We start from the raw sequence: 20,803 nt of genomic DNA, 5'->3' as shown, positions 1-20,803 counted from the left end.
CATCCTGCAAAAAATGCACCCCTACCTAAGACAATCGCCCAAAAAATAAAAGACTATGGAGACACTAAAACATGTATTTTTTTTTTTTTTTTTTTTTTTTTTTTTTTTTAAAATAATTTTGTTAAATGTAAAAAAAAAAAAAAATTTTAGACATATTAGGTATCGCCGCGTCCGTAACAACCTGCTCTATAAAAAAAATACCACATGACCTAAACCCTCAGGTGAACACCGTAAAAATGTAATAAAAAGTGTCACCTTACATTACAGAAAGTGTAATACCAAGCGATCAAAAAGCCATACGCACCCCAAAATAGTACCAATTAAACCGTCATGTCATACCGAAGAAAATGTGACCGCACATAAGACAGTCGCCCCAAAAAAAAAAATATATGCCTTGCAGAATATGGAGACACAAAAAAATCTTTTTTTTCAAAAATGCTTTATTATGTAAAACTGAAGCAAGCAACCAAAAGATAGTCATATTTGGTATTGTCGCGTCCGTGACAACCTGCTCTATAAAAATCCAACGTGATCTAACCTGTCAGATTAACATTGTAAATAACAAAAAATAAAAACTGTGCCAAAACAGCTATTTTTTGTTACCCTGCCTCACAAAAAGTGTAATATAGAGCAACCAAAAATCATATGTACCCTAAAATAGTACCAACAAAACTGCCACCTTATTCCAAAATGGGGTCTTTTTTTGTAGTTTTTACTCTAGGGGTGCATCAGGGGATCTTCAAATGTGACATGACGGCATCTTAAAATTATCCCAGTGAAATCTGCTGTCCAAAAACCATATGGCGTTCCTTTCCTTCTGCGCAATGCCGTGTGCCCGTACAGCAGTTTACAACCACATATGGGGTGTTTCTGTAAACTACAGAATCGGGGCAGTAAATATTGAGTTTTGTTTGACTGTTAACCCTTGCTTTGTTAGTAGAAAAAATTTATTAAAATGGAAAATCTGCCAAAAAAATGAAATTCTGAAATTTCATCTCCATTTTCTATTAGTTCTTGTGGAACACCTAAAGGGTTAAGAAAGTTTGTATGTAAAATCAGTTTTGAATACCTTGAGGAGTATGGTTTTTAAAATGGGGTCATTTTTGGGTGGTTTCTATTATGTAAGCCTCACAAAGTGACTTCAGACCTAAACTGGTCCTTAAAAAGTGGGTTTTGGAAGTTTTCTGAAAAAATTCAAGATTTGCTTCTAAACTTCTAAGCCTTCTAACGTCCCCAAAAAATTAAATGGCATTCAGAAAATGATCCAAACATGAAGTAGACATATGGGGAATGTAAAGTAATAACTATTTTTGGAGTTATTACTATCTATTATAAAAGTAGAGAAATTGAAACTTGCTAATTTTTCCACATGAAGTACAATATGTGACGAGAAAACAATCTCAGAATGGCCTGGATAAGTAAAAGCGTTTTAAAGTTATTACCACATAAAGTGACACATGTCAGATTTGCTAAAAATGGCCTGGTCCTTGAGGTGTAAAATGGCAGGGTCCTTAAGGGGTAAAACGTTAACCTTAATTGGTGGCGCAGGGCGCATGCCCCTCCTCCGCCCCTCTCTCTTCTTATTGGCAGCAGCGGCACAGGGGGAGGGAGAGAGTGATTCCTTCTCCCCTGTGCTGCTGAGGGAACATGACGGGCTCTGACAGCAGCGCGCGCCATGTTCTCTGATACTAGGCTGCGTAGTAGTGCAGCCTAGTATCAATAAATGTCAAATCCCAGTATCAATTGGGTATCGATATTTTGATACCTGCAACAACCCTACTATAAATGTCTGGTTACACCTCCAGGATTCCCATCTAATGGTAGAATGCATAAAAAAATGCATGTGAGCAGCCACATGAAACACGACATACATGTCTGTCACCAGATGGTTAGGGGACGCACAGAATGAGATTGAGGGGTGCATGTGGCCCCCCTGGCCACAGGTTGTGCACCTCTGTTTTAGAGGCTATCACATAAGACAGACATTCTTTATATCTTCACCCTGCACCCTCTTCCACATCATCATGATAATGATGGACATGAAGGCTGAAGGTTAGATTTGGGAAGGACTGTTGTGATTGCTGGGTGTAGAATTGAGGAAGAGTCTTGTGAAGGTTGACCGTAGCATTGGAATGGACTGATGAGATGGTTGAAACCATAACTTGGAAAGACTGTGGTGATGGCTAGGGATAGATTTGGAAAAGATGGTCATGAAGGCTATGGTTAAAATTCTAAGAGTAGATCTAGGAAGGACTGTTGGGATCACTGGGGATAGAATTGATAAGGAGGCTTGTCAAGGGTAAAAGTAGAATTGGAATGGACTGAGGAGAAACTGCTGAGGATAGTATTGGAAAGGATGGGTAGAATTGCGAGGAACTGCAGTGGGTAGACCTAAGAAGGACTGTTGTGATTGCTAGAGGTATAATTTAGGAGGAGACTTGTGAAGGTTGATGTTAGAATTGAAATGGACTGACAAGAAGGTTGAAAGCAGAATTTGGAATAACTGTGGTGAAGGCTGAGGATGGATAGAGTTAGAAAGGCTGGTGAGGATAGATCTGTGAAGGACTTGTCAAGTCTCTGGCCTGAATTAGTAATGATTAATGGCAAAACTGAAGTCAGAATTGTGAAGGAACGTGTCAACCAATATAAAAGGAAATAGTCCAGTATGAAATTTCTGTCACTTCTGGGAATTATGGGTCATTGAGGCTTGAATAGTGGACACATAAAGAACATCTACATATTGATTTTACTCCCATATCTCTATCATCATGGATAATAACAAGTCTTACGAATTAGGTTTCTCTTAGAAGGGCCAATAGGTGTTAATCTAAAGTGCCTTTCACATGGCCCAATGCAAAGTGAAACAACCACAAACTATCTTCCCCCAATCATTTTGCATAATGTTGGCAGCACATCCTTTGTTCTCACCTGTTACCTGAGGTCAAAGCCACAAGTTTAACTGGCAAGTGGGTCAAGTGTGCTGCCATATAACACATTTTAGAACAAACCTCATGTGATTATATGTTTACCAAGTGTACTTACCCTACGAGTGATGGATCCAAACACAGTTTCCATTCCTTTTTGTTATGATTTGAAACCAACCCTTTCACTGAATAATTATGTGATCCTAATTATGATTGTAACCAGCTATTTCATAACAGTCTATTACAGGGACACATGTCATCCTATTATGTGTTTGGGCTAGATACAAAAACATTAAGTTCTTTGATAGAAACATTTGAATAATAACTAGATAGAGCGTGCACAAACCCATTAGATGACTTAAGTCCTATAATAGATTTGTACAACCCCCATCTAGATATTTTTCAGATTTATTAATTTATTTATTTGAAAAAAAAAAAGGGCCACAACGAGTTAAAAATAAAAGGTAAACCATACTCATCCTCCCTGATCTCCCGTCACTCCTGGTTATTGGCACCGATTGGCTGAGCAAGCTTTTCTTGCCGTATCTGGAATTTCAGGCCAGGACCAGGAAGTGAGGAGCATCAGGAACCAGACCAGTGTTTGTTTTTATCTTTAACTTTTTGTGGCCCTTTAAAAAATTGAGGATTTTAAGGGAAGCTAGAATCTAGATCTACCAATTCTCAAACCATGTCTGTCTTAGAGATAGGTTATAGCAACATGTATGAGTTGTGACCTTGCCAGGCGCCCCCCACACTTCAGAAGCCATCTGGCTTAATGGGTACTACTATTGGAGCTCTAATATTATTACAGCTGGGATAGGGCTACTGCTCCACCGGCTTGATCTTTTTGAGTATGTGAATTTTTGGGTAAAAGGTGGAACAGTTCTTATTTAATACCATTCACCCATTCCTCAATATTCTGAGGGCAAAAAAAAAAAAATTATGCAGGGTCCAAAACTGCATTCTTTCATGGTCATCAATATATGGGATGTGGGCATGTTGGCATCACTCAGAAATATTCCCATTTCTCATGGCCAGCTATCTAAAATCAATGAAAAACATCAGTAGAAACTGAACCCATTGAAATTAGTCATTAGTGTCTCCCCACTCTAAGGAAGATGATGGCTAAGACCTAATGGCAAGACAATATGTTCCTGCTAAGTATGTATTCCTTTCCAATGGTGTGGTATATGTTGGGGTCCACAATGGGCATTGGGAAGGGCGTTTGTGTCTCCTTGACAGAATTCTCTGTTAACTATATTTTTAGGTAATATTTTTGAGATTCTTTAGACTTCTATTTTTCAGGTTGGCTTATTAGACCATCAAAGGGACGTTACGGTGTCTCTTATCAATCTCGAGATATTCAGAAAGAACTTATATCTGAAATGAAGGCAGAAAACATAAGAATGTTCCTGCGGTAAGGAAAATAAAACAAAGTTGATCCCTCCAAAAACAATTACAATTTGTAAAAATAAAATATCTATTCTACTTTGTCTTTCAGAGATTTTACTGGAATTCCCCATTTGGCTGGAACAGAACAAAACCTTTTGTTAGCCCAAAAAATCCAAGCCCAGTGGAAAGATTTTGGATTGGATAAAGCTGAGTTAGTTCACTATGACGTCCTCCTGTCCTATCCCAATGAAACGAATCCCAACTACATCTCCATTATTGATGAGCACGGCGCAGAGGTGAGACCAGTTTTTTATTTTAAAGTTGAACATCAGTTCTAAATGTGCCTCAAGGTTTACTGTGTAGCCATGAGGTCACCCATGTGAGACAACCAGATACCCTCATAGTTTTTTCAGCTTTGCTGTGTAGATTGAGATCGTTTTAGCAGAGTCATCTCAGTTTGATTAGACAGTGATTGACAGGGGAGAGTCATCTCAGAATTAATGGCAGTTCTGTTGTATTACTATGTAATATGTAATACTATACACACTCGTAAGGCTCTGTATGCAACTCTTCTAGTCTCTGGGGAAAGGAGCTGTCAATTCCTAGAGACTGTAATAATCTATGAACTGTGTATGTTAATTCACTTCTGTTTATTTAAAGGAATTGTCCAACTTTATATAGTGTTTTTTTTTTATTTAAATACCCGTTCATCCAACTGGACCTGTCAAAGGGAAGCATATTTACCTACTCCCCGATGCACAGTTCTGACTCCCTGGCTCCAAGACAGTCTTCACTGTTCTTCAGTCCCCGCATGTAAACTTCTTGCATGAAAGCGGTCACGTCGACAGTGGTGAAGTGTCCCCCAACCAGCACATGACCCAGCAATGATGTTCAACTTGGGAACACGTCACCACTGTGGCCAATCATTGACTGCAGCCCCTCACATGTCCCTGTCCGTTTCTCAAGATTACATCTGGGGACCAAAGTAAAGTTAGCGGTAAACCCATGGAGCCAAACAGAGTGTCTGGGAGCAGGTTCCTTCTACAGTTTCTCCTGGTTGGGAGGGATTTAAAAGAACTATATAAAGTTGGACAACTCCTTTAAGTTGCCATTAAAAATAAAATGATGTGAGAAGGTTGACGCTGCTGTAGACTACCGCTGAGCCATGGATCAGTCTGAAATGCAGTTGCTAAGTAAAAGGGGCAAATAAAATGGATGTCTTATGCGACATGTGAGACATGTACAAAGCCATTGTAGAATATAGAGGGTAGGCCACGAAAAACAGACCCTGTTCCCATGTGAGGATGATGCTCATCGGGTCTCATTCATCAAGACTGTCTTGGTTGCCCATAGTGACCAATCCAACCAATCGGCTTTCATGGTGGAGGGCAGTAGTGTTGTGCGCATGGTGTATTCGATTCAACAAAGAATTAGTGGAGGGAGATGTACGCACAGGCCTCTTCAAACAAACACAGGTCAATTATCGGACAGGTTCTGCTGGTCAATTATCAGACTTTCCTGTTCCAGCAAAAAACAAAACAAAAAAACTGTATACATGGTTTGGCGTGGAAGTGGCGTAACACAGGTTCTATGGTTCCGATGCCAAAGCAAATAGACAACCATGTGCTCAGACGCCAATTGTTGTTACAAGCATCCAAAAGAAGATTATTAACGCCTGAGGAGATCGACACAAAAATGAATCCAGCATAGGGTCGTGCAAGAACTCTTGGATTCGTGGCCCACCATTTATTTCTTCAATAGCAACACAAACAAATAATTTGGGGTCAGCAAATCTTTAATTTCCTGTCCCAGGGTAAAATGAGAATTGTTGAGTATTGTAAGTGTTCATCCACGTAATTATAAGAGCTGAAGTCAGATTACTGACCCATGAAGACAACTCTGCAAATGGCTAACCCAGGAGAAGGCTTCACAATGGGTCCTTGTAGGGCCAATGGGTCCACTAGAGATCTCTACATTGCATGTAGAAAATGGTATAACCTTTCCTATCTCAGAGAAGGTTCTTGATCCTCCTTTGCTGTCATTTCACTTTCAGATATTCAATACTTCCACATCAGAGCCACCACCAGAAGGATATGAGAACTTCACTGATATCGTCCCTCCATATAATGCTTTTTCTGCTAAGGGAGAACCGCAGGTAAGTGGACCTGACCTGGTGAGCACTTCCCTTTGTAATCTATATGACTTTTATGTTTCGGTGACTATATGGTTCTCGTGTTTCTTAGGGATGCATAGGAGTTGCATGAATTCTACTTTGTCCATGATAGCTTACCAGGATGGTGCCGCTACCACCCAAAGGTGTCGTGTGCTAAAGTGAGGTTTTAGATGAGCCCCGGTTACCAAGTTATGGCCCAAAGCTACTGTGAAAGCATTTTCATCAATTCTCTATTAAATTAGGATTTATGATGATTATGACCATTATTTACAATTAGTCAGTCAGACTACTGTTTGCCTTATCTTGACACAAGTCTTATTCATCCCCATAAAACGTAACTTTTAATGTTAATTATAAACCTTCTTACTGACCATTAAATTTATAGCCGTTAAAACTATACGTTGTGTCGCCTCTTTGTTAATGTATTTTTCATCAGCACTAATGCTTAAAATGCTGTTATAATGTGTTTGGAGGGTGGCCGCCGCGCGCCGGCTCCAGACTCTTACTTACTCCAAGTATTCCCTACCTACCACATACAGAAATATCTCTTCCTAACACTAAGGCTTCACTTCTGTCCTAAAATCATCCCTCAAACACTGCCCCCGACATGTTTCGCCAGCTGCTCTGGCGTCTTCAGGGGATCGGGCAGTATGTGCTTGATGGGCGTGGATCTTTTATTAGTTCCTAATATCGCATCCTCTTCATTAACCTATCGCATTCCGCGACATGGCCTCTCAGATGTATATGATTTGATACCTTCTCTATTATTGGTGCTGAGATTCCTGTCGCTCCTCCCATAGCCAACATCTCCATCTTACCAACGCTGTTCCTATCATCTGCGCACGCTCGGGAACTTAGGATTTCAGCTCCGATATTTGCTTCGCTGCGCTTGCCTACAGTCTTAGGTTCCGAGCTCCATTCTAATACCACTGCGCCTGTCTGGGATCTTTAAAGCTCGACTGATTCTCTCATTATTCCATATTGGATACCACGATTTTATATACGAATAGGTATTTCCACATGTGCTATTTTGCATTTATAAGTACTATAATTATTCATTACCTCCTAACCCTACCATTTATTTCTATTAGCCGGTTTCCACATGATTATATATACAGACATGATTGGTGGCATGAATTATACATTAGTTTGTAATCCTGTATTTACAAATAGCTTATAATTACTCTACATTCGAGATTTTTTTTTTTCATTAGCTACTTCCAATCATGTCTTTACATCAATTATAAATAATTAATAATAAATAATATATTTCAATTCATATGTCGCCTCCCAACAGTCTTTTTTTTTTTAAATTGATGTAAATACATGATTAGAAATACCTATTGAAAAACAACATGATTGGTATATTTAATTAGGATGTAAATACATGATTAAAGGGTTTCTGTCATCAGAAATTGTTATGTTGCTGGCTGACATTAGCGATGTGCTAATAGTACATAACAGTGTGATTTATAATTGTGTCCCTGCCACCGTTGTCCTAAAAAATACACTTTTAAAATATGCTAATGAGCCTCTAGGTGCTATTGATTCGGGCGTTGATTCAGCACCTAGAGGCTCAGTCTACGAACCATTTATTACGCCCAGGTCCTCCATTTAGCACGACCAGGTCCTCTTGAGTGACGTCCGAGTTCTTCAGATCGGCTAAGAAATCCCGCGCCTGCACCGTCCTGTTTAGTATTCTGCGCAGGCCCAGTGAGTGAAGGACGCTCGGCTGCTGACAGCTTCCTCACTGCACCTGCGCCGATTACGTCACAGGCCTGCCGTCACAGGCCTGTCAGCAGCCGAGCGTCCTTCACTCACTGCGCCTGCGCTGAATACTAAACGGGACGGCGCGGGAATATGAGGAAGATGCGGAGAACTCGGACGTCAATCAAGTGACCTGGACGTGTCAAAGGGTAAGTAGACCGAGCCTCTAGGCGCTGCAGCAACTCCCTCATAGCACCTAGAGGCTTCATTAGCATATTATAAAAGTCAGTTTTTTTTTATAGAAAGGCGGCCGGCAGGGAGTTAACACTGTTATGTACTATTAGCACATCGCTAATGTCAGTCAGCTACATAACGGTTTTTCCCACGACAGAAACCCTTTAAGAACAACTTAATCAGACTGTTGGGAGGTGACATATGAATTGAAATATATTATTCAGTTCAAAATACTAACAAATGCATACAAGACCGTCCACCTGTTTCCTCCCTACATCTCTGAGCTACTTTCCCGATACATCCCCACACGCACTCTCCGATCCTCAGAAGACTTCATTCTCTACTCTCCTCTTATTATTATTATTATTATTATTATTATTATTATTATTATTATTATTTTTTATTATTAAAGCGCCATTCATTCCATAGCGCTGTACATATGAAAAGGGGTATACATACATAATACAGACAACCGCACTAATCACAAACAAGACGAGTTACAGACTGGTACAGAAGGAGACAGGGCCCTGCCCGTGAGGGCTTACAATCTACATGGTATGGGAGAAGGACACAGTAGGTGCGGGTGAAGTTGGTCATGGCGGTATAGAGGCAGCAGGGTCACCGGTTGTAGGCTTGTCTAAAGAGGTGGGTTTTCAGGTTTCTTTTGAAGGATTCCAATGTAGGTGAGAGTCTGATATGTTGGGGTAGCAAGTTCCAGAGTGTGGGGGATGCACGGGAGAAATCTTGGAGTCGATTGTGGGAAGAGGCGATAAGAGGAGAGTGCGTGTGGGGATGTATCGGGAAAGTAGCTCAGAGATGTAGGGAGGGGACAGGTTATGGACGGCCTTGTATGTATTTGTTAGTACTTTGAAGTGAATTCGCTGGGCAATGGGGAGCCAGTGAAGGGATTGGCAGAGGGGAGAGGCAGAGGAGTAATAGGGTGAGAGGTGGATTAGTCGGGCAGCAGAGTTGAGGATAGACTGGAAGGGTGCGAGAGTGCTAGATGGAAGGCCACAGAGGAGAATGTTGCAGTAGTCTAGGCGGGAGATAATGAGGGCATGTACAAGAATTTTCGCAGATTCAAAGTTAAGGAAAGCACGGATGCGGGAGATGTTTTTGAGTTGGAGGCGGCAGGTGGTGGAAAGAGCTTGGATTTGCGGTCGGAAGGAAAGTGCAGAATCCAAGGTCACTCCAAGGCAGCAGACTTTGTTGACCGGGGAGAGTGTGCAGCCATTGATCATGATAGATAGGTCTGTTGAGGGGGTTGAACAAGATGGGGGAAAGATTGAGTGGTGGGGTCGGAAGCCAGATTGTAGGCGGTCAAAGAGGGAGCAGGAGGAGAGGTGGGAGGACAGTTCTGAATGGACATGTTGTTCAAGTAGCTTTGAGGCATACGGAAGAAGTGATATGGGGCGATAACTGGACAAGGAAGATGGGTCAAGTGAAGGCTTTTTGAGGATGGGTGTAATGGTAGCATGTTTAAAAGCAGAGCGGAAGACACCAGAGTTTAGTGATAGGTTGAAGAGATGAGTTAGGGTTGGGATAAACACTGTGGTGAGGTTAGGGATGAGGTGGGATGGGATTGGGTCAAGTGCACAGGTGGTCAGATGAGATTTGTCACCTCTTCCCACAATCGCCTCCAGGATTTCTCCCGTGCATCCCCCACACTCTGGAACTCACTACCCCAACATATCAGACTCTCACCAAAAGTGGAATCCTTCAAAAGAAACCTGAAAACCCACCTCTTTAGACAAGCCTACAACCGGTGACCCTGCTGCCTCTATACCGCCATGACCAACTTCACCCTCACCTACTGTGTCCTTCTCCCATACCATGTAGATTGTAAGCCCTCGCGGGCAGGGCCCTCTCTCCTTCTGTACCAGTCTGTAACTCGTCTTGTTCATGCTTAGTGCAATTGTCTGTATTATGTATGTATACCTCTTCTCATATGTACAGCGCCATGGAATGCATGGCGCTTTAATAATAAATATATTATTTATTATTAATTATTTATAATTGATGTAAATACATGATTGGAAGTGGCTATTGAAAAATAAAATCTCGAATGTAGAGTAATTATAAACTATTTGTAAATACATGATTACACACTAATGAATAATTCATGCCACTAATCATGTGTAACCGGCTAATAGAAATAAATGGTAGGGTTAGGAGGTAATGAATAATTATAGTACTTATAAATGCAAAATAGCACATGTGGAAATACCTATTCGTATATCAAATCGTGGTATCCAATATGGAATAATGAGAGAATCAGTCGAGCTTTAAAGATCCCAGACAGGCGCAGTGGTATTAGAATGGAGCTCGGAACCTAAGACTGTAGGCAAGCGCAGCGAAGCAAATATCGGAGCTGAAATCCTAAGTTCCCGAGCGTGCGCAGATGATGCGCCGCGACGAGAATCAGCCAAAGTCCACTGACATGCGCAGGACGTAAAGAAGCTAACGCGAGAATATGGGAACAGCGTTGGTAAGATGGAGATGTTGGCTATGGGAGGAGCGACAGGAATCTCAGCACCAATAATAGAGAAGGTATCAAATCATATACATCTGAGAGGCCATGTCGCGGAATGCGATAGGTTAATGAAGAGGACGCGATATTAGGAACTAATAAAAGATCCACGCCCATCAAGCACATACTGCCCGATCCCCTGAAGACGCCAGAGCAGCTGGCGAAACATGTCGGGGGCAGTGTTTGAGGGATGATTTTAGGACAGAAGTGAAGCCTTAGTGTTAGGAAGAGATATTTCTGTATGTGGTAGGTAGGGAATACTTGGAGTAAGTAAAAGAGTCTGGAGCCGGCGCGCGGCGGCCCGCCTCCAACCACATTATAACAGCACTTTAAGCATTAGTGCTGATGAAAAATACATTAACAAAGAGGCGACACAACGGATAGTTTAATGGTCAGTAAGAAGAAGGTTTATAATTAAGGCTGAGTTCACATCAGCGTTCAGCCTTTCCGTTCTCCTGCTCCGTTATAGGGGCAGGAGAACGGAAAGGACGGATTCGGGACATAACTGAGCCGAACGGAGCCTACAGACCCCATAGACTATAATGGGGTCCGTTAGGTTTCCGCTCAGAAGATGATTTTGGAGCGGACACAAAAGTTGTGCATGCAGGACTTTTGTCTCCGCTCCAAAATCATCTTCTGAGCGGAAACCTAACTGACCCCATTATAGTCTATGGGGTCCTTAGGTTCCGTTCGGCTCAGTTATGTGCAGAATCCGTCCTTTCCGTTCTCCTGCTCCTAAACAGAGCAGGAGAACGGAAAGGCTGAACGGTGATGTGAACTAAGCCTAACATTAAAAGTTAAGTTTTATGGGGATGAATAAGACTTGTGTCAAGATAAGGCAAACAGTCGTCTGACTGACTAATTGTAAATAATGGTTTAATGTGCCTTTACATACCGTATGTCTGGGTCAAATTTATGTACCATGTATTACGATGATTATGGGCACTTTTTTAACAAGCCAAGGATTGGGGGCAATTATTGGGGAAAAACACTCATTCCCCATAAGTGACCTTTGTAAAATTGCCACCAATAACCCGACAAATAATCCTATCTTTTATCTTTCATGCGGCACCAAAAATCCCTGTAAACAGGGTCGTGAAGCCGACAAACAGTGAACTTGTATGGGGATGAATGATCGTAGTAGTGATTGTTCATCCCCATACAGCAGTGATCATTTCTGCATCTAAAATGCAGGTATAACGAGTGAACAATGATCAGGAATGAAAGTTTCCGTAGGGATAAGCGAACCCGACGTGTTCTGGTTGTGGTGGAATTCCGTTATCGCGGAATATAACAGAATTCTATGACGGAATGCCTCTTAAAGGCTTCCGTTTTCCATTCCGTCATAGAATTCCGTGATTTTCCATGATAACGGAATCCATAAAGGAATTCCACCAGAAACCGAACCTGAAAATGTCGGGTTCACTCATTCCTAATTGCCCCCTTCTGTTGGCCCTTGTAAAAGGGCCCTATGATTAAATCCCAAAGGCTGCATGTAGTTGTTACTCTCCACCTGCCTGCTCCATCTCCTCCAGTCCATTGGTTTGAGTAGGATTTCCGTATCCTGGTCATACTAAATTTAAAAGCTCAGTCAAGGTTGTGGGGTTTGAGGGCCCAAGATTTTTAGAAAATGGCCTCTATTGGTATCCCAAGTCCAAAACTGGTTGTTCATGAGAGCAGGGTTCATCGAGCCCTACACTCCAAAATCCTGACTTCAAAAAGTTGCAAAAATTGGGCTTTGCATCTTTTTGGGTTTATTTTGAGCAAAAATAAAAAAAAATGGCAACATTTTGCATTTTACATGACTTCATTAACTGCGAAAAATGGTCACAATCTTACCCCAGTATAGCGGTGGCATAAAATGCACATCTCAAGACAGGAGACTTAAACAGGACCTGTCACTTCTCCTGACATGTCGGTTTTAGTAACGACTTGCATCTTTCTATGTTATAACAATCCTGGAGGATCTGTTCCTATGACTCTATGTTGTGCCGTTCCATTATTATTCCTGCTAGAAGTTATGAATGAATTACTAGCAGTTTGCAGTGAAGGTTCAGCTGGGTGTCACCAGTTGGGTGGTGTGTCTCTCCACTGTCTGATACTATCCAATCAGTGCTCCCAGTGTCAGACTGTGTAGGGACACACCCCTTAAAGGTAACACTCATCTGGACCTTCATTGCAAACTGCCAGTAATGTATTCATAACTTCCAGCAGGAATAATTAAGGAATGGCACAACATGGATCGATAGGAATAGATGCTCCAGAATTGTTTTTACACGGGGAATGCAAGTAGTTACTAAAACAGACATGTCAGAGAGGGGAGAGCTTCTCTTTAAAAATTTGATAAATTTGGCACGAATTACAACAACAGGCTTCAAAAATTGACCTTATGATACATACCTGTCTCCAAGGTTTTTTGTATTAGAACCTTTATAGGTCATCTGTCAAAAAGCTGACCCCTGTCACACTGAACTTGTTGCCATATCTGGGGGCATCATGTGATGGAGCAGAAGGAGCTGAGCAGATTTATAGATTCTGCAGAATTTGTATTTTTTTCATTGAAATCACTTCTCTCTCTAGGATTAGGAGTCCAGTGGGTGGACACATTGAGTAGGACCGCCCACAGGACTCCTAAGCCTGGACAGAATAAGTAAAGTACATGTTTTACTGAGCATTTCCCAAGTAAGAGAAGTTCTGCTTACTCTTTTCCCATAAATCTATATACACTGCGTGCAGAATTATTAGGCAAATGAGTATTTTGACCACATCATCCTCTTTATGCATGTTGTCTTACTCCAAGCTGTATAGGCTCGAAAACCTACTACCAAGTAAGCATATTAGGTGATGTGCATCTCTGTAATGAGAAGGGGTGTGGTCTAATGACATCAACACCCTATATTAGGTGTGCATAATTATTAGGCAACTTCCTTTCCTTTGGCAAAATGGGTCAAAAGAAGGACTTGACAGGCTCAGAAAAGTCAAAAATAGTGAGATATCTTGCAGAGGGATGCAGCACTCTTAAAATTGCAAAGCTTCTGAAGCGTGATCATCGAACAATCAAGCGTTTCATTCAAAATAGTCAACAGGGTCGCAAGAAGCGTGTGGAAAAACCAAGGCGCAAAATAACTGCCCATGAACTGAGAAAAGTCAAGCGTGCAGCTGCCAAGATGCCACTTGCCACCAGTTTGGCCATATTTCAGAGCTGCAACATCACTGGAGTGCCCAAAAGCACAAGGTGTGCAATACTCAGAGACATGGCCAAGGTAAGAAAGGCTGAAAGACGACCACCACTGAACAAGACACACAAGCTGAAACGTCAAGACTGGGCCAAGAAATATCTCAAGACTGATTTTTCTAAGGTTTTATGGCCTGATGAAATGAGAGTGAGTCTTGATGGGCCAGATGGATGGGCCCGTGGCTGGATTGGTAAAGGGCAGAGAGCTCCAGTCCGACTCAGACGCCATCTAGGTGGAGGTGGAGTACTGGTTTGGGCTGGTATCATCAAAGATGAGCTTGTGGGGCCTTTTCGGGTTGAGGATGGAGTCAAGCTCAACTCCCAGTCCTACTGCCAGTTTCTGGAAGACACCTTCTTCAAGCAGTGGTACAGGAAGAAGTCTGCATCCTTCAAGAAAAACATGATTTTCATGCAGGACAATGCTCCATCACACGCGTCCAAGTACTCCACAGCGTGGCTGGCAAGAAAGGGTATAAAAGAAGAAAATCTAATGACATGGCCTCCTTGTTCACCTGATCTGAACCCCATTGAGAACCTGTGGTCCATCATCAAATGTGAGATTTACAAGGAGGGAAAACAGTACACCTCTCTGAACAGTGTCTGGGAGGCTGTGGTTGCTGCTGCACGCAATGTTGATGGTGAACAGATCAAAATACTGACAGAATCCATGGATGGCAGGCTTTTGAGTGTCCTTGCAAAGAAAAATGGCTATATTGGTCACTGATTTGTTTTTGTTTTGTTTTTGAATGTCAGAAATGTATATTTGTGAATGTTGAGATGTTATATTGGTTTCACTGGTAAAAATAAATAATTGAAATGGGTATATATTTGTTTTTTGTTAAGTTGCCTAATAATTATGTACAGTAATAGTCATCTGCACACACAGATATCCCCCTAAAATAGCTAAAACTAAAAACAAACTAAAAACTACTTCCAAAAATATTCAGCTTTGATATTAATGAGTTTTTTGGGTTCATTGAGAACATGGTTGTTGTTCAATAATAAAATTAATCCTCAAAAATACAACTTGCCTAATAATTCTGCACTCCCTGTATATCGCTCTGCTCCGCTCCTCCTGCTCTATAACCTGCTGCCCACAGATAGGTGTCCTGAGATGTTTCAGGATTGGGAGAGTCCAATGTGTTCGTGAGCTTCTCGTACAACCTCCTCCCCGATCCCGATTTACTGATGCGCCGGTTTCTTCTTACCTCCTGGATGCCCTCAATGAAATCACAAGCCAATTAATAAGCTGGAGGCTGAGGATACGTGAGAATGTGCTAGAGGTGAAGGAGGAGAGGACAGGGTCCATTTAATATCTACTGCCCAAGGTTCACCTGCTTCCACTACGTAGCCCCCTCTCATTGGGTGGGGAAGAGGGAAGGTTGGTCTCCAAACAAATAAGAAGGCCTTCACCCTCCACTCAGGGCTCACGTTGGCCCCCTATAAAAGGGAGATTCTTCTATAATATAATATAATACTACTATATTATTTCTTGCAGGGAGATCTGGTCTATGTGAATTACGCCCGAACAGAAGACTTCTTTTATCTTCAGCGGAACATGAGCATCAATTGTACTGGAAAAATTGTCATTGCCAGATATGGAAAAATCTTCAGAGGAAATAAGGTAGGAACGTGATCGATTTATTCTGCATTTTTTTTTTGAGGTAACCAATAGATTGAGCATTCGTGCACAATCGCGACTTCAGTGCACGAAGAGGGCCGTCGTTGCTCCTACCGTTTTCCTCATGTTATCAGGGTACTGCAAACATACGCACAAAATCGTTACGTTTAACCCCTTCGCCTCCTAAATTGTGACGTACGGTTACGTCATAACGCCTCAGGGGATGTATGCAGCGGGCCCGCTCCATACACGGTATCATACAGCCGGCTCCCGCCTGCGCTAACAGGAAACAGCGATCGCGCCGCCCCTGTCATTTAAGCTCTCAGATCGCGGCACCTGTGAGTTAAAGCAGAGGGATGCGGCTCCCCCGAATTCACTGCAGGGGCTCCTATCGGTTGTCATGGCTGAAGCGCTCCAGCCCTGCCATGGCAATCTCCATACTGAGCTGTGCACGAGGCACAGCTCAGAGTAAAAATCCTATTCAGGACTCTTTTACACTACAGTTTTTTTTTTCCCGTTTTGCAGGCCGTTTTTTGTGGTCTGTATGCAAAACCATTCATTTCAATGGTTCCGCAAAAAAAACGGAATGTACTCCGTATGCATTCCGTTTTTCCGTTTTGTTGAAAGATGGAACATATCCTATTATTGCCCGCAAATCACGTTCCGTGGCTCCATTCAATGGGTCCGCAAAAAAACCGGAACGCATACGGAAATGCATCCGTATGTCTTCCGTATCCGTTTTTTGTGGAACCATCTGTTGAAAATGTTATGCCCAGCCCACTTTTTTCTATGTAATTACTGTATACTGTATATGCCATACGGAAAAACCGAAAGGAAACGAAAACAAAAAACCGAACAACGGATCCGTGAAAAACGGACCGGAAAACACTGAAATAGCCATACGGTAGTGTGTAAGAGGCCTTACCTTAATAGCGATCTATTAGGATGAATAGGAGAGGGGATCAGAAGATCCTGTGTACTAGGCCCCTAAGGCCCCTTTCACACGAGCGAGTTTTCCCGCACTGGTGCAATGCGTGACGTGAACACATAGCCCCCAGCACTGAATCCTGACCCATTAATTTCAATGAGTCGGTGTACATGAGTTTTTTTTCACGCATCAGTTCTGCGTTGCGTGAAAATCGCAGCATGTTCTATATTCTGTGTTTTTCACGCAGCCCTGGCCCCATAGAAGTGAATGGACTTTAGTGAAAAACACATTGCATCCGGAAGAAAGTGCGTTTTTCACTGGTTGCTAGGAGATGTTTGTAAACCTTCCGTTTTTTTATCACGCGCGTGAAAAACGCATCAAAACGCATTGCACCCACGTGGAAAAAACGGAACAACTGAACGCAATCGCAGACGAAGCTGACTGAACTTGCTTGCAAAGTGGTCCAATTTTTTTCTTAATGCATCTGGACCTAATCCGTCACGCTCATGTGAAAGAAGCCTAAGGCCTCTTTCACACGGGCGTTGCGGGAAAATGTGCGGGCGCGTTGCGGGAACATGCACGATTTTTTCCGCGTGAGTGCAAAACATTGTAATGCGTTTTGCACTCGCATGAGAAAAATCGCTCATGTTTGTTACCCAAACCCGAACTTCTTCACAGAAGTTCGGGCTTGGGATCGGTGTTCTGTAGATATAACATGGTTATAAGGGAAAATAATAGCATTCTGAATACAGAATGCATAGTAAAATAGCGCTGGAGGGGTTAAAAAATTTTTAACTCGCCTAAGTCCACTTGTTCGCGTAGCCCGGCATCTCCTTCTGTCTTTATCTTAGCTGTGTGCAGCAACAGGACCTGTGGTGACGTCACTCCGGTCATCACATGGTCCATCACCATGGTAAAAGATCATGTGACGGACCATGTGATGACCGGAGTGACGTCACCACAGGTCCTGTTGAAATGAATGGGTTAGGATTTAGTGTGGGTGCAATGCGTTCACTTCACGCATCACATCCGCGCGGAATCCTCGCCCGTGTGAAAGGGGCCTAAGGGGTCTAATAGTTTCAAAATAAAAAGGGGAAAAAAAGTTTAAAAAACAAACATATTAAAAGTTTAAATCCACCCCCCTTTCCCACTTTTACATATAAAAATATATAAAGAATAAAAAAATAAACATATTAGGTATCGCTGCGTCTAAAAATTTCTGAACAATTAAAATAGAAAAAAATATATATATCCTCTAAGGTGAAAAAAAACTTCAACCGCGCGATTCGCCGTTTTTTTTTTTGTCATCTTGTCCCCCCAAAAAATGTAATTAGTGATCAAATGTCGTACATACCATAAAATGGGTACCAATAAAAAATAGTTACGCAAAAAACACACCCTCATACAGCTCTGTAGACCGAAATATAAAAAAGTTTTGGCTGTCAGAAAATGGCAATGTAAAGAAAATTATAATTTTTTTTAAAGTTTTTTTTTTTAAGTAGTAAAACAAAAAAAAAAAACTATGCAAGTTTGGTATCGCCGCATTTGTACTGAGCTGCAGAATAAGGACGTCAGGTCATTTTCACCGCACAGTGAACGCTGTGATGTCAAAACCCCCAAAACCTTGGCAGAATTCTGTGGGGTTTTGTTTTGTTTTTTCAATTTTGCCACACAAAAAATTTATTTCCCATTTTCCAATACGAGATATGGTAAATTAAATGGGGGCTCACCCCAAAGAGTTCAGTGACTTTAGCATCTATGTTATCGGGCAGCGCTGTGAAGAAGTGATCACAATTTAAAAAAAATGCATCTTGTCCTGCAAAAAAAAAGCCCTCGTATAGCTAGGTGACCGGAAAATGGTTATTGGGACGTGGGGAGGAAAAATCCAAAATGCAAAAATGAAAATAGGCCTCGACACCAAAGAGTTAAGCCCCACCCCAGAATTGCCCACTTTTTGGTTAGGGCTGGCATGCTCAACCTGTGGCTGTTGTAAAACTACAACTCCCACAATGCCCTGCTGTAGGCTGTCCGGGCATGCTGGGAGTTGTAGTTTTGCAACAGCTGGAGGGCCGCAGGTTGAGCATGCCTGGGTTAGGGTATCTACTAAACCTCGCCCCTTTTGCAGAATGGGTGTATAAATATCATTTATTATTTTTAAAAAAAAATTATATAATGTAGAGTTTTTTTTGTGTTTGCCAAAAGTCTAAAAATTGTCCTTGGCAGTGAAAGGGTAGAGCGAGAGCTGTAATCCCAGGGTTGAGTTCTCTTCTACTCCATACCCTTTCATCAGCACCAGTTATGTGGGGAATGTGTGGAGATGAAGTTATTTAGTGAACTCCCACCATGTAACGTGTAGCGGGGACCTGTCGGTGATTGGTCTTTCTCTCTTCTATGGACCAGATGGGAGATCTCACCTCTTGACTTTTTGAAGGCTCTACCAAGGTTCCATGTCTACAACCATTGATCCCAGTCTGCTAATTACTCCAGGAATGTTGTAGTCAGCAACTTGTGGGAGGCCGGTCAGCACATTGCTTGGTTGTGCATTAGCCGGTCCAGCGGTTGTGTGGTTAATGAATGTCCTAATCCTAATGCACTCACAGGCCTATAAATAAGCAAGGCGGTATTAGACGTATTTTATGTAGTATGTGAACCCCCACGCTATGAGCTTCTGCGTTCACCTCTTCACAGCTCTGCACGATAACCTAGATGGTAAAGTCACTGAGATATTTGTGGGGCCCCTATTTGACCGCAGATTTATTTATCTACAGTATAGATTGTGTGATTTGATTTTTTTTTTTATTATTACCTTTTTTTTTTAGCAAAATGCTTCTGAATATTTTCAAAACATTCATAACCAAAAATAAACAAGTAGATAAATAGAATAAAATAAAAAAACAATAAATAAAAGACAGATGAGTGGAGGGGGGGGGGGAACTATTCTGTCTATTAAAGGGGTTTCTGGGAGTACAATATAGATGGTCTATCCTCACTCTCAGTATAGGCTATCAATAGGAGGTCGGTGAAGGCCCGAGTCTTGGCGCCCTTGACGATGTTGAAAAGGACCGCAGTGATCGGAAGAGCACCGCATCCTCCTTGCACGATACATTGGATAGTGGCTGTGCTCGAATGCGCTCAGGCCATGTGACTGATGAACATGATGATGTCACCGGCCTAGAAAGATGCCGCAGCGCTCCATTGATCTGTGGGACCCACGGAACAGGCCCCTGAAGTGGAAAGCACACATACGCCATTCTCTCCAGGGGTTGTATCATTAAATAGCCAAGTGCCACGCTTGGCTATTTTGGGAAGTACCATTGAACTGAATAGGAAGTGCACAGCGCAAGCGCGGCCTCTACTCCATTTGCGTCTATGGGGCTTACGGAAATAGCGGAGCCGGCGTTCAGCTATTTTTGGCACTCCCATAAAAATGAATGGAGGGCGGCCGCGCATGCGCAATGTGCCCTCCTCCACTTTTCGGGCTCAGTTCTTACCACTTATCATATATTGGGGACATATCCTATCCTAGCGATATATACCCCCAATGTCCAAGATGATACAACCCCTTTAACTGCTATAGGAAGTCCCAAAATTCCCATAGCGGTGAATGCAGGGCGCACTGCGAATGGACGACCACCTCTCCATTCGACGCTATGGGACTTCCGAAAACAGCCGAGCCGGGGGCGCTCGGCTATTTTCGGAACTCTCTCGTAGCAGCAAATGGAGGGTGGCCGCGCTTCTTCACTTCAGGTGGCCCTTTCTTGAGATGGGAGCGGTCCCAGTGGTGGGACGTGCACCCGTCTGACATTGAGATATTCATTGAGACTCCGTGACTTTTTCTGTAGGTGAAGAATGCTATCCTGGCAGGAGCCAAGGGGATCATCCTGTATTCAGATCCGGCTGATTATTGTGCCCCGGGCGTTAAGCCCTATCCTGATGGCTGGAACCTGCCGGGTGGTGGTGCCCAACGTGGTAATGTCCTCAATCTTAATGGAGCCGGAGACCCTCTAACGCCTGGCTATCCTGCAAAAGGTGAGTGAACATGAGAAATCGAAGGTTCAC

The 20,803-nt window shown here is 42.5% G+C and overlaps 1 protein-coding gene across 2 annotated transcripts in view; it reads left to right on the top strand.

The window, feature by feature from the left end:
• The window catches only part of LOC120996447 (N-acetylated-alpha-linked acidic dipeptidase 2-like), a 74,514-nt gene that overhangs the window by 4,565 nt on the left and 49,146 nt on the right, over window positions 1-20,803 (top strand). The window contains exons 2-6 of one of the 2 annotated variants that reach the window (XM_040426357.1): window positions 4,215-4,341; window positions 4,426-4,612; window positions 6,370-6,471; window positions 15,694-15,819; window positions 20,587-20,773. In XM_040426357.1, coding sequence (XP_040282291.1) covers window positions 4,215-4,341; window positions 4,426-4,612; window positions 6,370-6,471; window positions 15,694-15,819; window positions 20,587-20,773 — 729 coding nt within the window. The remainder of the gene's footprint in view (window positions 1-4,214; window positions 4,342-4,425; window positions 4,613-6,369; window positions 6,472-15,693; window positions 15,820-20,586; window positions 20,774-20,803) is intronic. The other variant, XM_040426358.1, reaches the window with a different exon arrangement.

The sequence above is a fragment of the Bufo bufo genome, chromosome 3 (genome assembly GCF_905171765.1).
Source record: "Bufo bufo chromosome 3, aBufBuf1.1, whole genome shotgun sequence".
In the NCBI taxonomy this organism is placed as follows: Eukaryota; Metazoa; Chordata; class Amphibia; order Anura; family Bufonidae; genus Bufo; species Bufo bufo.
Note: the sequence above shows the minus strand (reverse complement) of the source record. Positions and strands in the feature narration are given on the sequence as shown.